Below are 24,238 nucleotides of genomic sequence, written 5' to 3'. Positions count from 1 at the left end.
GAGATTTTGTTAAATATTGGCATTATGGTGTCAGCTAGTATTTATAGTATTTTTCTGTGTTATCTCTCACTTTCTGTAAGATTTTAGTATTCTGCACATTTTTTACTTCTCCCTGAAATGTGCTGGTTATTGATAATAGTTGTCTTTGTAAAAATGTCACCAGACTTGCTGAGTTCTTTAAAAGATGAAGATATTTCCCAAAGCTTAGCAGTTATCTGCTTCCTTCTCCCTGCACTGTTGGTGGGCAGAAGCAAAAGCTAATAGAAACTGTAAATAAGAGACACATGCTGCCCTCTGAAATCCTCTGCTCTGTTTTACAATTGCTGACAGCATCCATATTGCTTTCATTAAATTACCTTCCTAAAATGTTTTCTTCCTCCTCTAGATTGCCCAGCTCCTATGTATTACTTCAACTGCAGCTCTGCGGGTCCTGGTGCAATTGGATCAGAGTGTCAGAAAAGTTGTAAGACGCAGGATATGCACTGTGTAAGGACTTCACCTCCTAGCAGGAGCATGGGACAACATGATTGTGCATGTATGATTGTCCTTAACAAATGCTGACGGTAACATGTTATGCTGTTCACAGACCAACTACTTTACTGTTAACACAGCAGCTATAGCTGTGTATAGCTGTAGTATCACATAGCTGTGATACTTGTAGTTTGATTGCCACTAACTTACAGTTACAGGATTTAAAAAAAAAAAAATCCAAAAGTTTGGCATCCAGAGCTAGCACCTTTGCTGGTTCCCTGTACTTCCTGTGCATTAATGAGTTGCGTTGTGTTGTATCTTTATATACACAGTATATCACAGAATGTGTTTCTGGCTGCATGTGTCCCGATGGGCTGGTATTGGATGGCAGTGGAGGATGTATTCCCAAAGACCAATGCCCATGTGTCCATGGAGGACACTTTTATAAACCTGGGGAAACCATCAAAGTGGACTGCAACACATGGTATGTTATTCCAGGGAGCCTTGTTCTGTAACAAAGGCTGTTAAAATTATCACTGCATAGTGTGCCCATGGGGCAGGATGTATTTTGAAGCCTTTCTCTTCATCATTAGAGCCATTAGAGCTTCTAGTAAAAATAAGAGGGGAAACATTTCCTCTCTGCAACATGCTGCACGAGCCTGCAGTTGGGGAGAACAAGTACCAAGATCTTCTGTCAAACAATTTCCACCCTTGTCTGGAAACTGCTTCAACACCAGGTTTAGAAGTACCAGCCTCATCCAGGTTGGTCTGTGGCTGGTCATTCTACAAGGGAGAATTGAGTCTGTGTCTGTTTGGCACAACTGAACCCCAGAAAAGGATTGAATTTAGAGGAGGGAGGAATCACAACAATCTTCCAGTGACTTGCAGTGCTTCTGGTTGCATAGTTCTCAAATAAGATAAATGAATGCTCTAGTTGCTCCAATTGCTGGTATGACGCTGGCATAGACTTCACTGTTGTTACTGTTCATGGTGGGTAAAATGCTTTGAATCCTTACCCATTAGTTAGTGAAGATGAAACTGTATAGTCCTGCCAAGAGGATGCACAGAAAATAAGTGCCAGTAACACTTTGGTCTGATCACCACTGGTACAAGCAATCAAGTTTAACATGTGAAGCCAAACCCTGATAAGCAGTTGTTGATATCACAGAGGCCATTAAGAGGTTTTATTGCAGTGAGGGTTTTGTTTTCTTATGAGAACAGAACACACATGGGAAGAAACCTGCAGTCTCTGTGTCAAGGGTATTACAACTAAAATTTTCTGTCTGTGGTCCCCCTGAACTGGAGGTAAAGTTTGTCAAGGTGTGGTGGGTTGACCTTGACTGGACATCAGGTACCCACCAAGTCACTCTATCACTCTCTTTCTCAGCAGGACGAGGAGGGGAGAAAATAGGAGAAATAACTCATAGGTCAAGATACAAGATAAAGGCAGTTTCTTAAAGCAAAAGCAAACACCGTGTGGGGAAACAAAGGAAAAAAAAAAGATTTATTCTCTGCTTCCCATCAGCAGGTGATGTCCAGCCACTTCCCTGGAAGTAGGGCTTCAGTACCTGTAGTCATTGCTCCGGAAGATGAACATCATAATAACGAATGCCCCCCCCCCCCACCCCCCCTTTCTTTTAACTTTTATTGCTGAGCAGGCATCATATGGTATGGAAAATCCCTGTGGTCAGTTTGGATCAGCTGTCCTGGCTATGTCCCCTCCCAAGATCTTGCCCACCCCCAGCCTACTGGTGAGGGGGGAAAATGGAGAGACAGCATCAATGCTGTGCTATCACTGCTCAGCAGTAGCCAAAACACTGGGGTGTTATCAACACCTTTCTAGCTACCAATACAAAGCACAGCACTATGAGGGCTGCTATGGGGAAAATAACTCCGTCTCAGCCAGACCCAGTACACAAGGGAAGACAGGGATAATACTGGTTTACACCACTTTACAGTCAGGAACAGAACTGACTACATGGTATGTGACAGAGTAATATTCAGAAATGGTTGAAATATTCAGTTCTCCACCTTGAATTTACCTCCTAAATCCCCACTGTCTGCTCCCAGGGCTTAATGGTTTAAAATATATTTGAAGGAAATAATAGAATAAAAATAGACAAAGTTCAAATGTGTCTTGGTAGTAAACATGAGCTTTCTGATTAGTAAGCTATCTTATGGCATGATCTCAGAACAGTTGAGAGGGTAAGCCTGGAAGAGTGAGAGATGATTGCTTTCTTTGAAGTACTGCAAAAGACAAACCTTTCAATCACTCTGTCCCTGTTTGGGGTTAAGGAAAAAACACACCTCATACAAAGATTATAATTCTTTGCATTTTGCCTCCCAGCACCTGTAACAAAAGGCAGTGGAACTGCACAGACAATCCCTGCAAGGGAACCTGCACTGTGTATGGAAACGGGCATTACATGAGCTTTGATGGGGAGAAGTTTGATTTCCTGGGAGACTGTGACTATATCCTAGCTCAGGTATCAATTGTTTTCTCTTTCCTATTCATATGCTTTTCACAGCTTACACTGCAGGGTTCAGTCTGAGTAATTAAAGGGCTAGCCCATGCAAAAGAGTCAACACTGATGAGCAGAGCCTACTCCCCTTCTCTTGTACCTAGAGCAGATACATTGAGATTTTCCATATAAAAGCAAAGCAATTAACCCTCAGAAGTGACACAAGAGGGCACTGTGTCATCCTAAACGATTAACTCCTGGGCTGGACAGCCCTTTCCTGATGTAATTCCAGCATCTGCAAGGGAAAGGAATTGGTGTGGTATTGAAAAGCTAAGTGTTTCTCTCGGCCATCCAAGACTCACAGTATTTTTTTGTGACAGAAGCATGTAGAGGTTAACATGTGAGCCTCACGTATAATTACATGTAATGAGACAGTACTCAGTGAGACATTTTGTCATCCTCAAATTACAGTTGGTTTTGCTAATTTTAAGAAAAAATGTTTTTACCTTTTTGGCTGTGCAGGACTGGAGCTGTGAAAAGGTCAGTTTTTTCCTTAGCTTTTCTCTTTGAAATTCCTGGTCAAGTATGAACCTGCCATCAGGTCAGCTGCCACCAGATCCTTCTAAAATGCCCATAGTTTTGGTGACAAAAAAGTGACAAAATAGCAGAAGTCAGATTGGAGTGTCATTCATTTAGAGCTCCTGAAAATGTTTAAGACTGGTCTAGCTGCCTGAAAAGTTCTAATACAACATTATCTATTTTTCTAAGGATTTTTGCCCTAATAACATGGATGCTGGCACATTCCGAATTGTAATTCAGAACAACGCCTGTGGGAAGTCACTCTCCATCTGCTCCCTAAAGATCACACTGATTTTTGAGGTTTGTCTAGAACTGGTTATAACTGAGGAGCTGTAGTCTTCACTTTGTAGCAGTTAGTGTAGTATCCTCTTATATTCCAACTCTGTTGCTGCTAGAGAGTACCTGTGGAAGTCAACCAACCAGAAAGCAGAGGCACGCAAGCTGGGAAAGGTTTAAGTATTTGGTGTTAACAGGACTGGACACTTCTGCGGGTGAGGGGATAAATGCAGGGAGTCAACAGCATTCTATGTATGTGCATGTGTATGTGTGTGTGTATTTGAGTCTGTGACATTAGTGGTATAGGAGTGATGGTAAAGTTTTTAGAGGAGCATGTTTCTGTACCATGGTTTGAGCACAGAGCAGATGGAACTACAGAGGGAAGAGTTTCTTCCCTCCAGCTCAGGCTTAGCATTTCCCCAAAGTGTACACAAATGAGATTTCTCCCATAGTTGGGGGTGAGGGGATGGTGAAACAAAGCAGTGTGACAAGGGGTGTTCTGGCATGCCCAATTTCCAGGAGCTGCTGTGCCAGCAGAACTGATTTCACCTAGAATGTGGACAATTTCTGTGGCTGTGAGGTAAGACTTGTCATGCAAGGGCAGATGTTTCCCATTGAACTCAGTAAGTCTTGTCTGTGGCTCACGTCTGGTGGTAGACCAAGACATAGTGTAAAGACTGCAGAAAAATAAGATGAAGGACAAGAGGCAGAATACCAGTGCTGTTACACTAAGTTTTCCATTTGATTTCCTCCCATGCAATGTATCTGTTCCTTGTAGAGCAGTGAAATCAGGCTCTTGGAAGGAAGAATTCAGGAGATAGCAACTGATCCAGGAGCTGAGAAGAATTACAAAGTGGATCTCAGAGGAGGTTATATTGTGATTGAAACAAATCAAGGGATGAACTTCATGTGGGACCAGAAGACTACTGTTGTTGTCCACGTGGCACCATCTTTCCAGGTAGGTATGGGATGGACTAAGAATTATCATTTCAAACTCAAAGTTATTAATCCAGTTTGAAAAGCAGGGCTTGGAGAAGTGTTCGGTTCAGTGGCAAGAAGAAGCAAACAGGCCATGACTTGTGTTTTCTTTCATTGTTCAGTCAGTATGAAACAATCCAGGACATTTGGAGCTAGAAGTAAAGCCAGACACTTTGCAGTATTGGAGGGCTAAGAGTGATCTTGTCACTAGAAGTCCAGCTTTTTCTAAGCCGTGTTTTGATGGCTCTTCAGAAATTTGCAGCTATTTTGCCTTGGCCTTTTCTATAGTTTATTTCTGTCAAACAGTGGACTGCACTCAAAATAACCAAACCATTTACTGTGCCTACGCAAATTACCCAGGGAAAAGTCTGTGGCCTTTGTGGGGACTTTGATGGCCGCTCACGGAATGACTTCACAACCAGAGGGCAGTCCGTGGAGATGAGCATCCAGGAGTTTGGAAACAGCTGGAAAATAACAAGCACCTGCTCAAATATAAACATGACAGACCTGTGTGCTGATCAGCCTTTCAAGTCTGTCCTGGGACAGAAGCACTGCAGCATCATTAAGAGTAACATCTTTGAAGCCTGTCACAGTAAGGTAATCCTGTTCTGTCATCATCTGTAGTTTCACACTAGGTATTTGTTGCTATTATGCAGCACATTTGCACACAAATTTTTACTATTAAAGGCTATTACACAGTATCCTCGAGTACAAGGGCTACCTCTCTTAAAACTTCACTTTACAGCTGTGCCAGTTGAATCCTGTTGCACAGTAGTAAGGAAACAACAGTGCCTGTTTTGAGCAACTGAAGACAAAGAGGATAATAGTTGGCCATTAGAAGTAAAAAGTTAGGTACTAGTTTGTAAAATCTAGAGATAAGTTAGCGTAGGACTGTTTCTATGGGGATCCTTGGGGAAGTTTATTCAAATTACCTAAACAGATTAATTATTTGGTTTATTTTAGACACAAATTGAATTAATCTAAACAGAAAAAGGTTACCAATCCTTGATGAGAATGTCTATACAAAGTTTCAGTGCAGTTTAATAAGCCATTTTAAAAGTAAACTTGGCTTAATTTCCTTGGTTAGTTCATGTTGGCACAGGTTAAAACACAAGAGACGTGAAGTTCAGTGGAAACAGTATTTCCTTTTATACTCACTTAATCACTATCTCTCAGTTAGAGAGCACACACACTATATAATTGTGCTAACCCAAAGCAGGCTAGTGCAGTCCTGCAGAAATCACACTGGAAAGACATTTTGAACGTAAATGCCGGTATTACACACATGAGAATGAGAAGATTTAGAGTCCAATTCTACCAGACAGGTGAAAATAGAAAAATACCTGTTGTAAAATATCATAGCTCCTTCATGACAATCCCAGTCTGTCACAGATTCAGCCTGGGTCCGCCAAAGAAACTGCCAGTGGATGGCAGAAATTTAGAGCCCTTTCTCTCATTAGAACACAGTGCAGCAGGTACATCTGTGGTAACAGATCTGTTGGTATTTTGATAGGTGAACCCAATACCATATTATGAGTCTTGTATTTCTGACTTCTGTGGCTGTGACAGTGTGGGAGACTGTGAGTGCTTCTGTACCTCAGTTGCTGCTTATTCAAGAAGCTGTAGCAGAGCTGGTGTCTGTATCGACTGGAGAACGCCCGCCATTTGCCGTAAGTATTGCACTGAAAATGCACACAGAAAAGCAGTGCTCCATGCACTCAGGCACATGGGAGATTAAGAGCAGAATTCTGACATTGCTGTGCATGCATGAGTTAACAAGCTCTTGTTTACAATATTTAGAAAATAACCCCTGCCTAGTGTCTGATACTTGGAGGTTTTGTATTTTTCTCTTCCAGCTGTGTTCTGCGATTATTACAATCCACCTGACAAACATGAGTGGTTCTATAAACCCTGTGGAGCCCCTTGTCTAAAGACCTGTAGGAACCCACAAGGGAGATGTGGGAACTTGCTGTACAGTTTAGAAGGTAATTCCTGCTTGACTTCGATGAAGTTTATGGGAGTTGAAGCTGTTAGTCTGGTTTTAAATGTCTTAAGCATCAAGGTTGCTGAAAGGCTATCCCATTTGCCTCAGAAACTCATTGACCATGCCTCGCCTGGGCTAAATCCCTGTGTGATTGTGCCATTCATAGCAGAATTTGCCTGTTACCTTTAAATCTGGGGAGAGATGAAAGGTCATTCAGTCTAAGTTTGCAAAGAATGATTGTCTGTTGATGAACAGAGTTAATTAAAACTTTTGGGAGAGAGGGAAAATGAGGACATGGAAAAAAAAATGGTAGCATAAAGAACATTCATGCTGGGATCACATTCATGTTGGGATCAAATCTGCATCTGATAGAGATATTTATGTGTTTTTCCTGTATAGATGTAAAGCAGATTAAGAATACTTTGTTTATTTTAACTTTCCAGGCTGTTACCCAGAGTGTAGTCCTGACAAGCCATATTTTGATGAGGAGAGCAGGGAGTGTGTCTCCCTTCCCAACTGCACTTCATGGTAGGTCAGTTGATGGTGAGAGAGGTAGAATAGGACTGGAAAGAACAAGCTAGGCAATGTTTGGTTTATATTCATAGGCAGTGACAATTATCATTAAATCCTCCAGGGGTAGGCTTTTACATAAAAGAAGATACCATTGCGGACATTGTTATTGTACATACTGATTCAAGTCAATAAAACAAGTCTTCTCCTTTTCTTTTTATCATCAGCGATCCTGAGGAGAAACTATGTACTGAAGACTCCAAAGGTAACTTTTCATCACCCTCACCATTTATTGAATGATGGTAGCACTGAAACAACCCAACATCACATGTTACTGCAGGTGTATTGGTAATAGGACTCCGGCTAGCTAGTTCAATAGGTGGATGCACAGCAGTACAGATATACTTTGATAAGCAAAACACAGCCTTTGACCTGAAGAACTGTCTAAAGCATAATCTTAGGGAGGAAGGAGAGAGATGTGAAATGTGGGATTCATCTCACCCAGTTAAGTGCCACTTCTCCATGTTTACATTTCCTTGGTAGTCAGTGAAGACAGACAGAAAGTAGTCTGAAGCAGGCCATTCATGGTACCTGTTTTAATGATCATTTTTAGAACAGGGCAAATCTTGTAGAGATGCTATTTCCTATCCACTAATTTCATAGTAGGACTAGACTACTAGCTTATGAAAGACATGTTTGTGTGCCTAAAGGACATACTTGGTTAAGGTATGATATGAGTTCATACCCCTATCTGGGAGAAACCACATCTCAAAATGCAGGGTGACCCAGTAGACAACACATCTTCAGATTTGCTGATTTTGTTACAGTAACAGATACATTTCCCTGGGTTCCTGAATGTACATTCTCCAAAACCTGGAGAGCTTCTCACATATTTGAATGAAATTGTTTATCACTGCGTGTTCCTCATTAGTGGATGGAAATGGCTGGGCAACACTTTCTGAGCTAGTGTTTTATCACTCAGCAAGGCAGTAATCCCCATCACTTTCCCTGCCAAGAGGGAATGCACTTGTGCTCCATGCTTGGTGAGGAGAGTGCCAGTTCTGATGCTTTCACCAGCCAGTAATTCCTCTGTGCAAGATGACACCAATAAACACCTGCAATAACAAAAATCCAACCCACTTTAAATAAATGAGGTAGATTCCCAGTGCATCTTCTCAAGTAGAAACTGAGAAAGATTTTCAGCCAGGTAATTCACGTTTGATGATATGAACGCAGAAGGGTAAATCCAGAGTTTGGTTTTCTTTTCATTTGTATTTTATTACAAGTGTCCCCTGTTACCATGGCACTTGGTCTTTTCGTGCCTCAGATTGCCTTTGCTGCTACAATGGAAAGACCTACACCTTAAATGAAACTGTATACAGCCAAGTATATGGGACCAAGTGCGGTGATGCTATCTGCGGCCCTAATGGAGAGATCATTAAAACACTTATCCCTTGCAGAACACCATCCACACCAGCACAAGGTACTAGATTTATAAGAGGCTTGGTGGTGATTTTATGAAAGTCTGTAACGGTAATAAGATTCCTCCATCTTGGAAAAAGACTCCTACTGCATGTCTAGGAAGTTGAAGGTTCAGGAATGAGGGGACAGTGCTTGTGGGTCTCATGGTGGGGACCAAAAGTGTAATTTTTATAGATTCTTACTGTCAATGGGGTAAAGAGATAATAGAGATGTTGAACCATTTTTCAGTGTAGTTTTTACAATAACCTTGGGCATACTGCAGTTGACACTCTGGTGGTGTTAGGCTCAATATTTCATACTTCTAAACCTTGTTTTTCTCCTTCTCATCACCTATATCACACTATGGTTCTTATTGTACTGTTTTCTGCATTGGAATAAGTCAGTCTCAAATGGGTCACTGGAACAAGAAAATAAAACTGCCTGGTGGTTTACTCCCTTCCCAAAAGAGAAGTTGCAGGGTAAAGAGGATGTGAATGCACAGAAAAATAGGAAGTAAAAAGAAATAAAGAAAAGGTGGAATTCTGCTACATGATTATGGCAAAGAAAAATAAGTGGCTAAAAAAATGTGTATTATCCTGGTAGCAAATTATAGAAAGGGGACAAGGAAAATTAAAAGTTATCTTCTCTACTCAAGTGAGTGGAAGAGCTAAAGACTTGATGGTGAGCCCATGTGTTTGGCATTTACTAAATGTGTTAACAAGTGGAATAAGAAGTATAATGGAGAAATAGCTAGGAAAGGAAAGAGTATTGAAAGCAGAATGTAGGTGGCATAGTAAAATGTCTAAATGACCTGTCTGTATTTACACCCACAGATTCTTCACAAGACATTAAAAGGCAAAATGGAATGCCACTGGAAATCACCTCTCCAAAGTCAGGTGAAGTCCTGCGGCATTAGAAATGTCAAAGAAACCTTAAATTGGAATGAATAAGTGACAGCAGAAGGGTGGTTTATTGTATTCTATATAAAAAGAAACTAACTACAAGGGGAAGTGTGTGTGTATTATTCTAGTAGCATACAGTGTAATAGAGAGTGTATATAAATAGAAACGATGGGTTTAGTGTGTACATGTACAGAATGTGGTAGGGGTATAAAAAATATTTTTTCCTCTTTTTGTGATTGTAGAGAATGTAATAGATGCCATAGGGCTTTAAAGTAGAGTAGCAGAGGATTTGAATATTAATTGATTTCATTTTCTGCAGAACTACGTATGGAACCTGTAACAACTGCACCTCCATTGTCAACAGTAGCCACTCCTTGCTTCTGCAATGACAATGGACAATTGATACAAATGGGTGAGAAACCAAGCAAATATTTTTTCTGCACCATTGATGTTGGAAGAGGTACTGTTAGATAAAGCTGCTTCAGCAAGCGCTCATCCAGCCTGCTGCAGTTACACATTACCACAAGCTGTTACGTCTTTGAACTGTAACTACACCTTCAGAACTACAACTCTCCCATATCCTATAACTTTTTCCTGGTTTGGGTATCCCTGGTGTAAGGAAGCTTATACCAGATGCTAACTTCAGTGGACTCCAGCACAAAACCTGAATCCCAAACTGCTGAACATGGGCTTGTAATCCACAGTCATATCTCAAAAAAAGAGGAAGGAAGACTCTTCTTCATCTCTTAGTAGCTCCTGAACCACCTATGTCCTGGTCTTTGTGAAGACCAGATGCACTCAGTGATGTATTCAGTATTTTCTCCTCTTACACTCATTTTCAATTCCCGCCAATGTACTTTGCAATTCCCCCTAATGTACTTAAGAGCAGAATTTCAGATTAGCTGCCTGTGACCCTCCCTCAGCCTTTGCCATTTGGATGAATTGAGCTCCAGTTCAGTATTGAATTCAAGGAGCTGCAGACAGGCAGTCACACCTGAATATGGCCATTAGGTACACGCAGACCCAGCCAGTTAAATGCAAGGCTGAATATGTGGCCAATCTGTGATTCATAGGCCTTGAGAGTCACCAGTTTCTTGCACAGTCCAGCACTAACAGTTGGGTTTTGGCTTTGCAGGAGAAAATGTTTCTTTGCCAGTGAATGTATCAGGTCATTGTGCTTACTCCATTTGCAATGCATCATGTCAGATTGAATTAATTTGGGCAGAGTGTAAGACTGGTCATACTGAGGCCCTCAAGATCTGTGATCCAGACTCTGAAGCCTGTCCACCAACGTCTGCTCCTAGTGCAACAAGCCGCATTACTGCCTCCACAGGGACTCCTGTGAGCGATTGTCTTGGGCTTATTCCTCCCAGAAAGGTGAGAGACTGGAAAGAAGATGTGTTCCTTCAGCTACAGTATTGCCTGTAACCAAGATTTGGTGATCTCCTCTGATGCTAGTAACCACCACTACAGCTGGACTGTAGGTGTGGCTGAATTAGATGATTTAGAAGTACACCAGAAGTCCCCAAATAATTGGGGGAATAAGTTGAAGATTATTCTGTTCACATGAAACATCTGAATGATCGTATGTGGGCAGAGCTACCTACTGAAAAAAAGCTAGGAAACCACATCTGGCAGTGTTCCATCATCAGAAGTGGTCAGGACCTTAATATTGAGTCCTATACAAAATGTTGTAAAACAGAAGTAGGTATCAAGGCTCTGTTGATTGCTATATGTTTCGTATTGGCCAGTTTCCAGAGAAAGAGTAGATAGCAAATAATGCCATGCTAGACAATTAACTGAATGGAGCATAGTTGCTGTGTGTGTTTATTTAAAGATTTTGTTACATTACTTTGTTATGTGCCTCTCTTCTTTTTCAATCTGTCAATAGTTTAATGAAACATGGAACTTTGGAAACTGCCAGATTGCCACTTGCCTGGGAGAAGGAAACAGTATTAAACTATCCAGCATGACTTGCCCTCCTCAGCAACTGAAACTCTGTGTCAATGGTTTCCCATTCATGAAACGCTACGATGAAACTGGTTGCTGTGAACTCTTTGAGTGTCAGTGTAAGTACTGCGGCAGGAGAATTCCTGAAATTTATGTCATGTTCAGTTGGGCCTCAAGAAAAATACGTCTATGTGGTCAACATCTATATTATGCTCATATTAATTCAGTAGGATGTAATGGAAGAGAAGTCCCATCTAAAACATGGGCTGTTAAGAGCAGATAAGAGTGTCCCTGCAGAGCTAATTTTTCTTTATCAAACTGGTTATTTCAGCTCTCACTGAAAGCGAGTAAAAGAGTTAAAACCAGCTTGTACTTACAGGAAGCTCAGAAGCCAAACTTGAAGTCTGTCACTCTGTCTTCCAGGTATTTGCAGTGGATGGGGAAATGAGCATTATGTGACTTTTGATGGAACATATTATCATTTTAAAGAAAACTGCACCTATGTCCTCGTGAAGTCAATTCATCCTGACTCTCACAGCTTCTGGATTCACATAGACAACTACTACTGTGGTGCCATTGATGGAGCAATTTGTTCAATGTCCCTTCTCATTTTTCACTCCAACTCTGTTGTTATTCTGACGCAAGCAATGGAACATGGAAAAGAAACAAACCTGGTAGAGTATTGTGTTAAAATGAATTCTCAGTATTATTTTGCTGTAGTTATATTACTGTACTGCCAAACATCTTGTCATGACAAGGGATGAAGCTTGTCAAAAATGGAATGGGTAGGAAATGCAATTACATTCTCTCTCTCTTTTTTCCTTTGCGTCAACAAAAATTTGTATATTCTGAAAACTTGGGAAATGATCACATAATTGAAAGCTGTGTTTTTCTTCCTGACATGACTATTCAAATATAAATTGCAACCTATTAAAAAGGAATCATAGAGGACTGCTTAAATAGCTGCCTTTGACAGATTTCATGCGGTACACCTGAGGTCTGAATTTTTGCTGCTCTGCTTTCCAGTTGCACAAACTGTATACCTTACTCAACAGAAGGATGTCCATAAAGACCTTTTGTTTCTCTTCTTTTTAGATTTTGTTTAATGATAAGAAAGTTGTTCCAGACATTTCCAAGAATGGTATCAGGATAACCAGTTCTGGCCTTTACGTCATAGTTGAAATACCTGAATTAGAAGTTTATGTCTCCTACAGTCGACTTGCATTTTACGTAAAACTCCCTTTTGGAAAGTTTTATAACAATACCATGGGACTGTGTGGTGAGTGCCCTCATCAGCTGACAGTAATGAATACAATAAATTTTCCTCCTTCTTTCTCTTGTCCCCTTGTAAACATCTCTAAATGCTTGCAACTCCACTGATTTCTATTTCTCACAAATTTTAACAAATTTATCTCAATTTGGTGGAAAGACACTGTCAGAAGATGGAGTTTTAAGTCACTTGCTTTCATTCTGTTCACAGTCTTTTGGTAGATGGCTCTTTCTGAGCCCTTCCTGTTGATCATATCTACTCAATATGTGAATGTATGAAATCTGGAGAGTCCTGTGCTAGACAGAGCCATCTCAGTTGCTTTAGCCACCAGGAGAAATGCATCAACAACACATCAACTCTGGTTTTCATGAGTAACTGGTAAACTATTTCTTCTAGCCTTCTCTTCCTACAAATAGTTCTTGTGAACTCATCGAAGACCCCACATGTTGTTACCTTCCCACAAGGAGAACATCCCTCGAGGTTTTCTCTAAAAGCAGCTTCATCAGCACTGCGCTTTTATATTGCTACCAGGTACCTGCACCAACCAGAAGTCTGATGATGCTATGAAGAGGAATGGTGAGGTTATCAAGTCCTTCAAAGAGATGGCATTAGACTGGAAAGTCCCAGATCCTACCAACAGACACTGTAATCCAGGTGTCTCAGAACCAGCTGAGATTGAATATGATCAGCACTGTGAGCCTGCCAATCTGTGTAAAATAATCTGGTAAGACAATTACCAAAGTGCTAGAAAAATAAGTCCACAAGATAATTTTGTGCTTCACTACATGACTTGGGTGAACTGCTTATAGGATATGATGAAAATATGAAGTCTAGCATACCTTGAAAAACTGACCAGTGAACTGATACGTGAATGTTCCTGAGCTTGATAGATATTTTTCAGCTGCATCATCAAAACCAGTCCTCTCTTAATAGTGTCTGCTGCTTGGCACTCCCTCTGCCTGTCAGTTCTGGAGAAGCCAACAAGGAGCTAGCTATAATCCAGTATCTGAAAGCTCTGGATGAAAAGGAATACAGTCAGAATGTAGTAAACAGATGTGTATGACTGATTTTAAAATAATTTTGTCGTTTAAAACAGGATTGTCAAACATGCTGACATAAAAATGTCAGCATATCGATTATAGCTATGAGCTGTGCAGGAGACTTTTCTTTGCAGGTAGCAGTCCAAGCATAAAATTACTTCCTTTGAAACCATTGTAAAGAATAGGAGGTAAAGCTCATTCTTAATTAAGATGTGTGGGTGTATTGCCTGTCAGAGCAATTTGTAGTTTTATCTTTACCTTAAGACTTCCTCTTGGGATGGGTTTGGTTCTGAGTTGAATTCTTCCTTGGAAGTAGCCCAAAGAAGTGAAATGCCATGTCTGTCTCCTTGCTTTGCAAAGGAACTTGACCGAGTGCCACGGCGTGGTCCCCCCACAGCCCTACTATGAGGCATGTGTGGCCAGCGGGTGCTCAGAACGGCACCCCAGCACTAGGTGCCAGAGCATGCAGACGTACGCAGCCTTGTGCGGGCTTCACGGGATCTGTGTAGACTGGAGGAGGCAGGCGAACGGGCAGTGTGGTAAGCCTGGGAAAGACCTGCTGGTGCTGAAGTGACTCTGGTCTGTTCTTTCCTCACCTACACACCTGTTTGTGTTCCTCCACATCATCAGGCTTCAATCTGTCCTGAGCTGCTCTGGACCTAACAAAAAGAAGGAACAAATCAAAAAGGTTGTTCCAGTCCAGAACTGGTGCAAAACAAGTGGGAAACAGGCCCATAGTCTCTCCTGAGCAGCGCAGCTGAGGAGCCCTATGTGTTACCTAGCACTTCATCGCTAGATGGCAACACACAGCTTCTCTCTGCATGCTTTGCTTGCTCAGGGGGACCCAGTGATTCAGGGGTAAGCACTACTAGTACTGTCACAAGCACCTTGCTGTGTCCATTGATACTCTCTTGCTGAAGCTGCAGGCCCCCCCTCGCTGGGCAGGAGCCTGGGCTTTGCCGATCCGTGGGGTGGGCTGCGTTAGTGTGTGCGGTTCATCCATTGTGATCTGAAATGTACTCACGGGTCTGGGCTTTCTAACCCGTGTATTGTAATGCTCCACAGATGCCAGCTGTTTTCAGGATCAGGTATACAAGCCATGCGGGGAAGCAAAAAGAAACACTTGCTTCAGCAGGTGGGTCATTTCCTAAGGCACTGTTCAAGTCCAAAACATGAAAATTGCCAAGGAAGGCTAGAAGTTCACATTTCTCTGGGATTTAGGTGTCTGACTGCCCTGGGGCACATTTCTGCCTGTCATTCATTCCTGTTTATATTCTAATTGTGCAGACAAATCACTATGGACACCCTCCCCTCCCAAAATAACACATCAGTGTTTGTTGAGGGATGCTACTGTCCTGATGGAAAAATTCTACTGAATGATCATGATGGCATTTGTGTTTCTGTCTGTGGTAAGAAATAATGTAACTGGTGGGATGGGAGCCGGGGATAAGAGCCTGACTGGAAGTGCACATTAAGGGGGACGTTCTGGATACAGAGGAAATGGGGAAGACCTTGATACTGACCCTTTCTAGTTAGGCTGGAAACATTTTGGATTGGCAATTTCTGCCTGCTTTTATGCAGAAAATGCAGCTTTCAAAAGAACAAAGAGGAGGCTCTTTAAGATGTTTTGGGTACACAACCTGTGACTTTGCACTCTGGACCAGTGGGGTTAGCTCAGTTGGTTAGAGCATGGTGCTAATAATGCCAAGTTCACAGGTTCAATCCCTGCTCACTGCAGGGGGGTTGGGATCGATGATCTCTCAAGGTCCCTTCCAACCCAAAGCATTCTATGATCTCTCTTTGTGTCTGTTTCTCAGATTTCAAGACCTTCCTTCTACTCCTGTCTTCCTGTTTCTGCTGTTTTCTCCAGTTCAGTTGTCATTAAAGGAATCTGTAATTCATTTTATAGGTTGCACTGCACAAGATGGGTCAGTAAAACAGGTAAGAAAAAGGAAAATACTGTCTTTATACTATAGGTGGGCGTTGTGACCTCCTGTAAAAATGACTATAAGTTTCTTCTTTTAATTCTAAACTTAAATACTAGTGAACTGCAATGACAGTGAGGAAAAAAACAGCAAATTTTAACTCCAGAACTTTATTAATCACTTGAGGTACAGAAGCAGAAATAGCAGTTTGTGGGAATCACTGTTTCATGGTAGAACTACCAGGTTTCCCTTCCGGGAGCACGTAAACCTGCAAAGGAAGGTGGCAGATAATAGCATCTTTTCTTACTGTTCCCTTCTCCCCTCTCTGGGATTTGAACTCTGATTTTCCTATGTAATAAATCAGGGAAACCCAGCCATACACTGTCTTGCAGCAGGCATTCATTAATATAATGCTTCTAGTTTTTGCTCTCTGAACTGCTATCCCTATTGTTTTCACAGCCTAGAGAGGCTTGGGAGCATGACTGTCAATACTGCGCTTGCAATGAAGTGACCTTGAATATCTCTTGCTTCCCCCGGCCTTGTGCTAAATCTCCACCTATCAACTGCACTAAAGAGGGTTTTGTACACACAATAAAAACACGTCTGGATGACCCATGCTGTACAGAGACAGTCTGTGGTGAGTAGATAATTCAGATGTCATAATGTGGCATCATTTGTCTTTAGAGGCAATCCTCAAGTGCGATCTGGTACCCCGCAGGTACCAGATTCAAATAAACACACTGAGGTGGTCATTTTTTCCATCTATATGCCAGGAGCTCTTGCTATCAGAAGAGACCTCCTCTGGTCCAGCTTGTATTCTAAACTAGTGCCATGACCTGCCAGATACTTACATTGGAAAATCCCCCATGGACCATTGGGACCACCAGGCGCTTCATAGGATCCTCTGGCTCTTCTCCCTTCTGATATGAGAGGGTGATCCTTGCACAGAGACCCATCCAGTAAGCAAGGGTGTGCTCATCTTCCAGGATCCCCCAAAACCTCCCGTGGAGGTTCTTGATATGTGTTTGCCCTCACCTTTCCCTTTGCATCCTCCCAGTCCCAAATGCCCACCACAGCACAGGACCTCCTCATCAGCCTGCTCCTAAGCCTGGCCATTCTCAGCACCTATAGGACAGGGCATCCTGGCATGGTGGTGGGACATTTTTCTGTTCCTCGTCCCTTCATGCTGCCAGACAGTGGTCCATTAAGGTCCTTTGATGCCTTGAGGGAGCAGTGGGCACTGTCAGGGTGCTTTGCCTTGTATGTCCCCACCTTTACATCTTTGGCTCTCATCCACTCTTCATTTTTTTCACACTCTGACTCATTTGCCTTTACTCCAACTTGTTTCTCTGAGAAAGGGTGTTTAGTTTTTTTAGAGGTGACAACGACTGGGGGAAGAGAAGCAGGAGCAAGGGCCTGAAGTACACGTCCAGGGAAGAACTTTACAGTAGAGGAAGCTTAGAGATACTTCACCTGAACATGTCCCAAACTCAAAAAATGTGTGGTTCAAGAATCATCTATTTCTACCCAATTTCTGGGGTGTTCAAGCTTCAGTCTGCAAGTAACACTGCTGGACAGGATGCCTTGGCTTACTTTATCTGTGTTGTCTATTGCAGAATGCGATATAAAAACCTGCATTATCAACAAAACAGCATGTGACTTAGGCTTCCAACCAGTGGTTGCTATATCCGAGGATGGTTGTTGTCCTATCTTCTCCTGTAGTAAGTACCATGTTTCTTTAAGGTGTTCTGTTTATTCCTTGAACTATTTCATTTTTTCTAGATGAGTCAAAATTGTAAGCAGTAGCCTCTCCCCTTGCCTCTCAGCCTTTACAATTGGTCCTTTCTTTTTTTTTTTTGGAGGTGAGATAACTGGTGCAAGTTCTCTAGCTAGTATTCAGTGAGTTAAGTTATTGATCAGATACTGAATGTCGGTTGCATTGAACCCATCCCACAGCTCTGCTGCCAAATTACATTTCCAGATTCACATACCTGACCCAGCTTCCCATTGGCTCTATTACTAGCAGGGTGGTTAACAATAAAGAAAAGCTCAATTAATTTCAAGTATGGGTAAAAAAACATGAGTTAAATAGATTTTTTCATATGGAGAATAAAAGGATATACAATTATCCCCCACTTCATGCATAACATCTGAGCAGATGTTACATGTGGGCTTCCGAATAACAGTTAGCACCACGTACTAGTTACTTTTTCCCACCTTTTGTGCAGGCCGTTAACGTTAGTGAATAAGCTTGGTTCTACTCTTTGTCTCCTCTAAATCACTCACAATTCAGAGATGAGTACAGTAACTGTCTACATCATCCCTAGCACATCCTTTTCATTTTATTTTTTCTTACAGTACCAAAAGGTGTATGTGTTTCTGAAGGAGTTGAATTCAAGGTAAGTCTTCTTCCAGACATGTCTTCCACAGGTTAATGCTGTCCGAGTCAGAATTTTCTGAAGTTGTTATTGTCAACACTCACATAAAAAGCAGGATTAGAATGGCCTGTATTTTTTCCTTGCCAGTAGTCTTATGTACGATTAGAAATGCTACTCAATAGGTAATGCTAGAGACCAGCAGCTTGCTTACTAAGTGAGATCTTAGCTATGTTTTAGAGTCAAGAAGTCAGAATTGTGATTGAATACAAATTTTAGATATAATTGGATGTAAGATTAATTACTAAGTCAAACTGAGTGAAAATTGATGCATGGAATTTATGAGATAACGTAATAACTCATTTAACACGACTGATGCACTTGGGAGCGTCAGCCTTGTGTTCATTTTATGATACTGACAGTGTGAGGTTTTAGAGATCTGGAGGTATTAAGTTCAGGAAGTTCTTCCAAAAATAAATCCCAGGCATAAGCATTCATTTTTGATAGTCCAGGGGATGTATGTTTATTCTAGAATGCACTGAATTCTTGCCATGGCCTGTCTCCTCTCTCCTCTATATTTCCAGCCTGGGGCAATGGTGCCTAAAAGCTCTTGCGAGGACTGTGTGTGCACAGATGAGCAGGATGTTGTGACACGGACCAACCGCATCCAGTGTGTTCCAATGAAATGCCAAACCACCTGCCAGCAGGTCAGCGCTGCATGCTCAGCCTCCCTGACCACGAACAATGGCTGTTTAGGGGATGTACTGTAAAACTGGGATAGTATAACTGCTTCCTCACAGAAAGACAGCAGGATATAATCTTCTATTAGATTTTTTTGTAAAGTCCTTTTTAGGGTGCTGGTTATTTTTGCTCTGGCAAATTTAAGAGATCACCCTTGGAAAGATAACCTGAGGGAGGACGATTGCAAACCTGTTAAAGAGAAATCTGACTGCTGAAAGACGATGTTTGTGCTGTTCTGTTGGTGTTGCCCTTTGTCAGCTCAAAAATTAAGTTTGTAAAGAAACTGACAGTGTTTTATGTGTTTCCAGACACTTCTTAGTACTTGTGAGCTGAGAGTGCACACAAACTGTTCAGTCTATTACTGAATGTAAGCAGAGTGGTTTCTTTTCCATTCTTGCCCAGATAAGGCCAGACGCACCACCAATCCTAAAAATGGATAAAACCATTATTCTTTATCCTGAAGCCAGCCACACCCACATGCAACAAGAGACCAACGGATACTTAAAACACAGGGGAGGAAATAACTGGTGCATCATCTCCACATGTCTGACAGCAGCAATTCTTGTGGATAATCATATCAGACCAAATGCTGGTGGTAGATTGTGCAAGTAATCATACATTGAATTAATTTATTCGGCCTGACTTGTGTGTTAGTCCAAAGAAGAATAGCCAATGACAGGGTCTTCATGGTAACTGAAGTGCCCAGAAGTCACTATTCAATAAGGGAAAGAAATTATCAGCTTTTATTGTCAGGCTTAAAGCGGTTCCAACAAGTTTCTAAAGACAACAGAAATGAAACCAGAAGGTTGGCTCATTTCCTCTGCCATCGCCAGTGTGGCTTTGATCCAAAGGTGCTTCATGAACAAGATATCAGGTAACATGGCTAAATGGAAACTTTATTCCCACAGGGTTTCCGCTATGTGGAAAAGGAGGGTCAGTGCTGCAGCCAGTGCCAGCAAGTGGCATGTGTAGCAAATTTTTCATTTGGTAATGTGACGATTGAGGTAAGCACTCCCTTGCTCTGCACACAAGGCTGAATTATCAAAAAGACCTCAGCATTTTTTGAACCAGTGTCATACATTTTGAAGCTTGGAAGACCTCTAGAAGATTTAAAAACGTATTTCCAAAGTAAATGTAAATGTTTATACAGCTGCTCTCTGCTGTGTGCATCTCACAGGCACCACTGTCTTGAAAATCATGCATCTCTGGCAGGAATGGAAATCACGTTACCACCCCTCCTCCTCACATGCAACAGAGAGAAAGAATCTGGAGGGGATGGTGACACTGTGTAATACTGCTCTTGCAGAGATACGTGAGCTGGCTTCACATCATATTGCTCTGATCTGGAAACAATGTCATTATCTTGCCCTGGAGTGTGAGTGAGCTGATATAGCTGTACTAGTTCTGAATTTGCTGAGGCAGAAATCAAAAGTGGCATAGCTGCTGTAGTGTGACTTGGTAACACACCCAGGCAATACATCATGTCTTGTGAGTGTAGCATTGTGTAGACATGGGCTGAGCCTCAGGCTAGCTCTTTGGTTTTATCACAGCCTGCCACTCCTGTGAACGGTTAATGATGCTGTCTCAACCGGTGACTACTGTCTTATGTGCTATTGCTTCTCTAGTCGCTCTTGTGTTCTGCATCTTTTCTATTTCATCCTTTTATTCCTTGGTAATTTATCTTGCAAGCTAGCTTCTCCTGTGCCAATATACAATTTTTATGTTTCCATGAGGAGGCTTTGCATTTATCCATTAACATCTATTATGAAGACTTCTCTCCTCTTTCACACTTTTTGGGTTTTTTACATCTATTAAAAAAGAAAACGGTTGAAATCCTTTAAAGGAATTAGTTTTCTTTTGTGTATATTTAATTCAACATACATTAACACACCTACCTTCTGGCATTTCTGTTCATACCTCTATGCTCATTCTGCCACCAGCTTTTCTTTCCACCTCGGTGGCCACAGAAGGGATTTTGCATAGGCTGGCAGTGGGTGAGCTTGATACATAATTTGCAGATGTGAGTTCCAGACATCTCAACACTTTCAGAGTGATATGAACAACCCAGTCCCTCTGCCAATTAATTGACTGCATTACTATTGCATTATTCTATTTTTATTGCTATACTGTATTGAGTTGGGTTTTTTTCCCTGTTTTTATTCAGGTTGGAAAGAGTTATAAAGCTCCATATGATAACTGTACTCAGTATACATGCACTGAATCAGCGGGACAGTTTTCCTTGACTAGTACAGTCAAGGTCTGCCTACCATTTGAAGAATCAAACTGTGTCCCAGTAAGTATTTTAGAACCAGGAAAAAAAGCCTTCTGGAATGACTCCTGCTGCTGGCCTGGGAGTTTTATTTACTGTTTTGACTGAGCCACTTCAGTATTCTTGATCATTCTGAACTGATTATCCTTGTTTGAAGGAAATGTGCTTTTTCAGCCCTGAATGGAGTGTCCCATGGAAGTAAACCAAAACTATTTGCAAACAACCCGCACATTTTACTTGTTGTGGGATAAGCACTAGAACTTGAAAGAGAAGAGTATTGGGGCAATAGCAACGTGGGATTTTTCATCACTTGAGAAACACCAGTGTTACGAAATGCAATCGAGATCAAGCAAATGGTAACTTACCATAGACCCCTGGAGAACTGATGAACACAGTGTCTTCTGATACATGGTGCATTGCTAAGCAAAGAAGTTGTACATGAATGAGCAAGGGGCACCATTCGTGCCCTGGCTTTCAGCAATTAGTGGTTTCCAGTAACTTTCAGAAGTGCTGTGGGGCTTTGCAGCACATCTGAAAACCAAAGCAGGGACAAAGACAGCCATTGACTTGAATTAGCTTTGGGGTAGGTTCTGTGAAGGTCAGGCTGTTCAATTCCGGGAGCAGCTGTCATTCTCTGGGGCTGGTTTTTTTGTGCTGGCTTCAATAGGACCTAAGGTCAGGTGTGTGTTGCAGGACATCTTACCTCGCTTGTGAGAGAGGATATATAATTTTAAGAAAATTCATTCCCTTCCTTGCTGGATTTTTTTTAAGCAGTTTTTTATATAATTGGTACATAGATAGGTCTGATGAGGAATCTGTGTTGGTTAGAGATGAGAGAATATACCTGAACTCTCATCGTTGCTACTAGCTGATTAGCAATATTTGCATCTGAACTGTTCTGGTTATGTTTGCTTTCAATACAGGGGACAGTTGATGTGACTTCGGATGGCTGTTGTAAGACATGTGAGTGCACTAAATCGCTGATTCCTTATTCCAATACTGTTAGGTTCTCCCCTGCCTGTAGTCCTGTTTCTGCATGCACTGAGAGTCTGCAGTTTCTACATACTGGAACACTGTTCTTGCAGCTGTTTTGTACCTCACAGCTAAGGTTAAAAATCTACTCACAGCTGAGGCTAAAAATCTGCCTCATTCTTCCAGTGGGGACACTAAAATTCTTTGACGTCCTTTTCTGGATTTTTAAATAACTGAACTACTGTTAGTTTGAACTATACTCTTGATAAGAAAATGTGTAGAAAACGTGCTCTGTATTCTTCCATCTGGAAATTGCATGGAAAAAAGGATCTTTTTTCTGTAGCATCCACCCAGAAATCATAGGTTGTTATAGAGTCACAAATGTCATTTATAGCAATTTTAAAAAAACCCAAACCTTCATGTCTCCTTTAGGTCTTGGTTCAATAGTATCTTTACATGAACTTATACGTAAGTCTTCATTTAACCTAGTCCACAAATAGAAAAGTGCCTTGACCAGCAGGAAATTGCTTTGCTGAATTAGTGCCTCTTTGCACTCTCATTTGTTTTTTTGTTTATGCATTTGAACTGTAAAAAGTTTTAGTAGGATGATCTGCCTTTGGTTTCCTAGCAGATAGCTTTCAAAACATTTACTCCCCAGTCTGAAGAATTCTAACAGAAGTGTTCTCCTACACAGGTATCGACCTGCCACATAAATGCAAACGCAGTGTGAAAGAGCAATATATAATCCACAACAACTGTAAGTCAGCTGCTCCGGTCCCCATGCCCTTTTGTGAAGGGACGTGCAGTACCTATTCCGTGTAAGTAGGAAATCTTTCTCTGTCCTTCCCTGTATCTGGTCTTCCTGGGTTCTTGTCGCTAATGGGATGCAGCTGTTTGTCTTCTTCCTGCTGTTTAAAGGGACCTGGTTGGGAAACTGGGCATGCAGAATGGCAGTCACTAGCAATGTGACAAAGTGTCTTTAGTGTGACAGGAGTGCCTTATCTTAGGAAAATCAGTCCCTTTGAAAAGACATCAGCTAAATTTATTGACTATCTGTTCTTAAACATGTTCTTATGTCATTTTTTAACAGCTCTGGTGTTTAGTGGAGTTTTTTCCTCCTCTTTGGTCTCTGCATGAATTGTTCCTTTCTGTCTTGCCAGAATGGGCCTAATCCAAAATCCACTGAAGTTATGGGATTTTTCCCATTGGTGTCAGAAGATCTGGCCCTGCATGGCTAGTAGTGACCTGAGGAAAGTCTGTTATGAATCAGCAGAAAAATAGATAGGAAATTTTGCTCCTCTGCTCCTTAGAAGTACCTCCATTCGGAGCAGCAAATACAGATCAGTTTGGGAAGACAACAGGCAGCAGACTGATGTGCAAATCTCATTTCTATAGGTATTCCTTTGAGGCCGGTGAAATGGAACACAAATGCATTTGCTGCCATGAAAAAAGGAGTCACGAAGTGAAGGTGGAACTGGTTTGCTCTGAGCATAAGACAGTCCAGTTCACGTATGTGCATGTAGATGAATGTGGATGTGTGGAAACAAAATGCCCAAAGAGGAGAGCATGAGCATAAACTAAAGGAAACATTTCAGCTCCCATTTAGTGCTTCCCTAGCAAGTGAGTAGTTTAGAAAACAGCTGTGAGTAACCTTCAAATGACCATACTTCTCTCTTGTGCTTTTTCCTTCTAGTATTATATGCAATTATGGAAATTAGCTAAAGATTTTACTCTAAATGTTTGTAGAATAAACTGCATTTCAAAGAGGACTTGTTCTCCTGTTTCAGTGATGCTGCTAACAGGGCAAGGTGGCTAATGTCTTTAATCCCATAGTGGTGTATAAACCAAGGTTATTACAAGACACTCTAGAGACAGTTGGTGCCTTTCAAAAGTCCTGCCTGAAGAAAGTGCACATTGTAAAACCTTAACCACACGCATCACTTCATTTCCATTAGAAGGGAAACAGCAATCACTTCCACAGCTGTGGTTCAGTCGTAGAGGCAGGACTCAGCTCAGAGGCGCATTTGTATTCTTCTCCCCAGTGGTCCTGAACCTACTTTTGCTGTGACTCTG

At 41.6% G+C, this 24,238-nt stretch overlaps 1 protein-coding gene across 1 annotated transcript in view; it reads left to right on the top strand.

Moving 5' to 3' along the window:
- LOC104035927 (mucin-5B) overlaps positions 1–23,735 on the top strand; it is a 46,683-nt gene extending 22,948 nt beyond the window's left edge. Inside the window, exons 18-48 of the mRNA XM_075712435.1 lie at positions 386–486; positions 804–955; positions 2,819–2,957; positions 3,702–3,812; positions 4,567–4,746; positions 5,127–5,363; positions 6,280–6,436; positions 6,623–6,751; positions 7,194–7,278; positions 7,488–7,525; positions 8,588–8,743; positions 9,555–9,617; positions 9,943–10,035; positions 10,759–11,000; positions 11,515–11,692; positions 11,997–12,247; positions 12,669–12,852; positions 13,375–13,567; positions 14,244–14,422; positions 14,949–15,018; positions 15,171–15,292; positions 15,793–15,824; positions 16,268–16,445; positions 17,425–17,529; positions 18,167–18,207; positions 18,768–18,890; positions 19,833–19,928; positions 21,089–21,217; positions 22,117–22,156; positions 22,860–22,983; positions 23,561–23,735. Of these exons, the coding sequence (XP_075568550.1) occupies positions 386–486; positions 804–955; positions 2,819–2,957; positions 3,702–3,812; positions 4,567–4,746; positions 5,127–5,363; positions 6,280–6,436; positions 6,623–6,751; positions 7,194–7,278; positions 7,488–7,525; positions 8,588–8,743; positions 9,555–9,617; positions 9,943–10,035; positions 10,759–11,000; positions 11,515–11,692; positions 11,997–12,247; positions 12,669–12,852; positions 13,375–13,567; positions 14,244–14,422; positions 14,949–15,018; positions 15,171–15,292; positions 15,793–15,824; positions 16,268–16,445; positions 17,425–17,529; positions 18,167–18,207; positions 18,768–18,890; positions 19,833–19,928; positions 21,089–21,217; positions 22,117–22,156; positions 22,860–22,983; positions 23,561–23,735 (4,103 nt within the window). The remainder of the gene's footprint in view (positions 1–385; positions 487–803; positions 956–2,818; positions 2,958–3,701; positions 3,813–4,566; positions 4,747–5,126; positions 5,364–6,279; positions 6,437–6,622; positions 6,752–7,193; positions 7,279–7,487; positions 7,526–8,587; positions 8,744–9,554; positions 9,618–9,942; positions 10,036–10,758; positions 11,001–11,514; positions 11,693–11,996; positions 12,248–12,668; positions 12,853–13,374; positions 13,568–14,243; positions 14,423–14,948; positions 15,019–15,170; positions 15,293–15,792; positions 15,825–16,267; positions 16,446–17,424; positions 17,530–18,166; positions 18,208–18,767; positions 18,891–19,832; positions 19,929–21,088; positions 21,218–22,116; positions 22,157–22,859; positions 22,984–23,560) is intronic.
- The last annotated feature ends 503 nt before the right edge of the window (positions 23,736–24,238 follow it).

Source organism: Pelecanus crispus, chromosome 6 (assembly GCF_030463565.1).
Source record: "Pelecanus crispus isolate bPelCri1 chromosome 6, bPelCri1.pri, whole genome shotgun sequence".
Taxonomy (NCBI): domain Eukaryota; kingdom Metazoa; phylum Chordata; class Aves; order Pelecaniformes; family Pelecanidae; genus Pelecanus; species Pelecanus crispus.
This window is presented reverse-complemented; position numbering and strand designations above follow the sequence as displayed.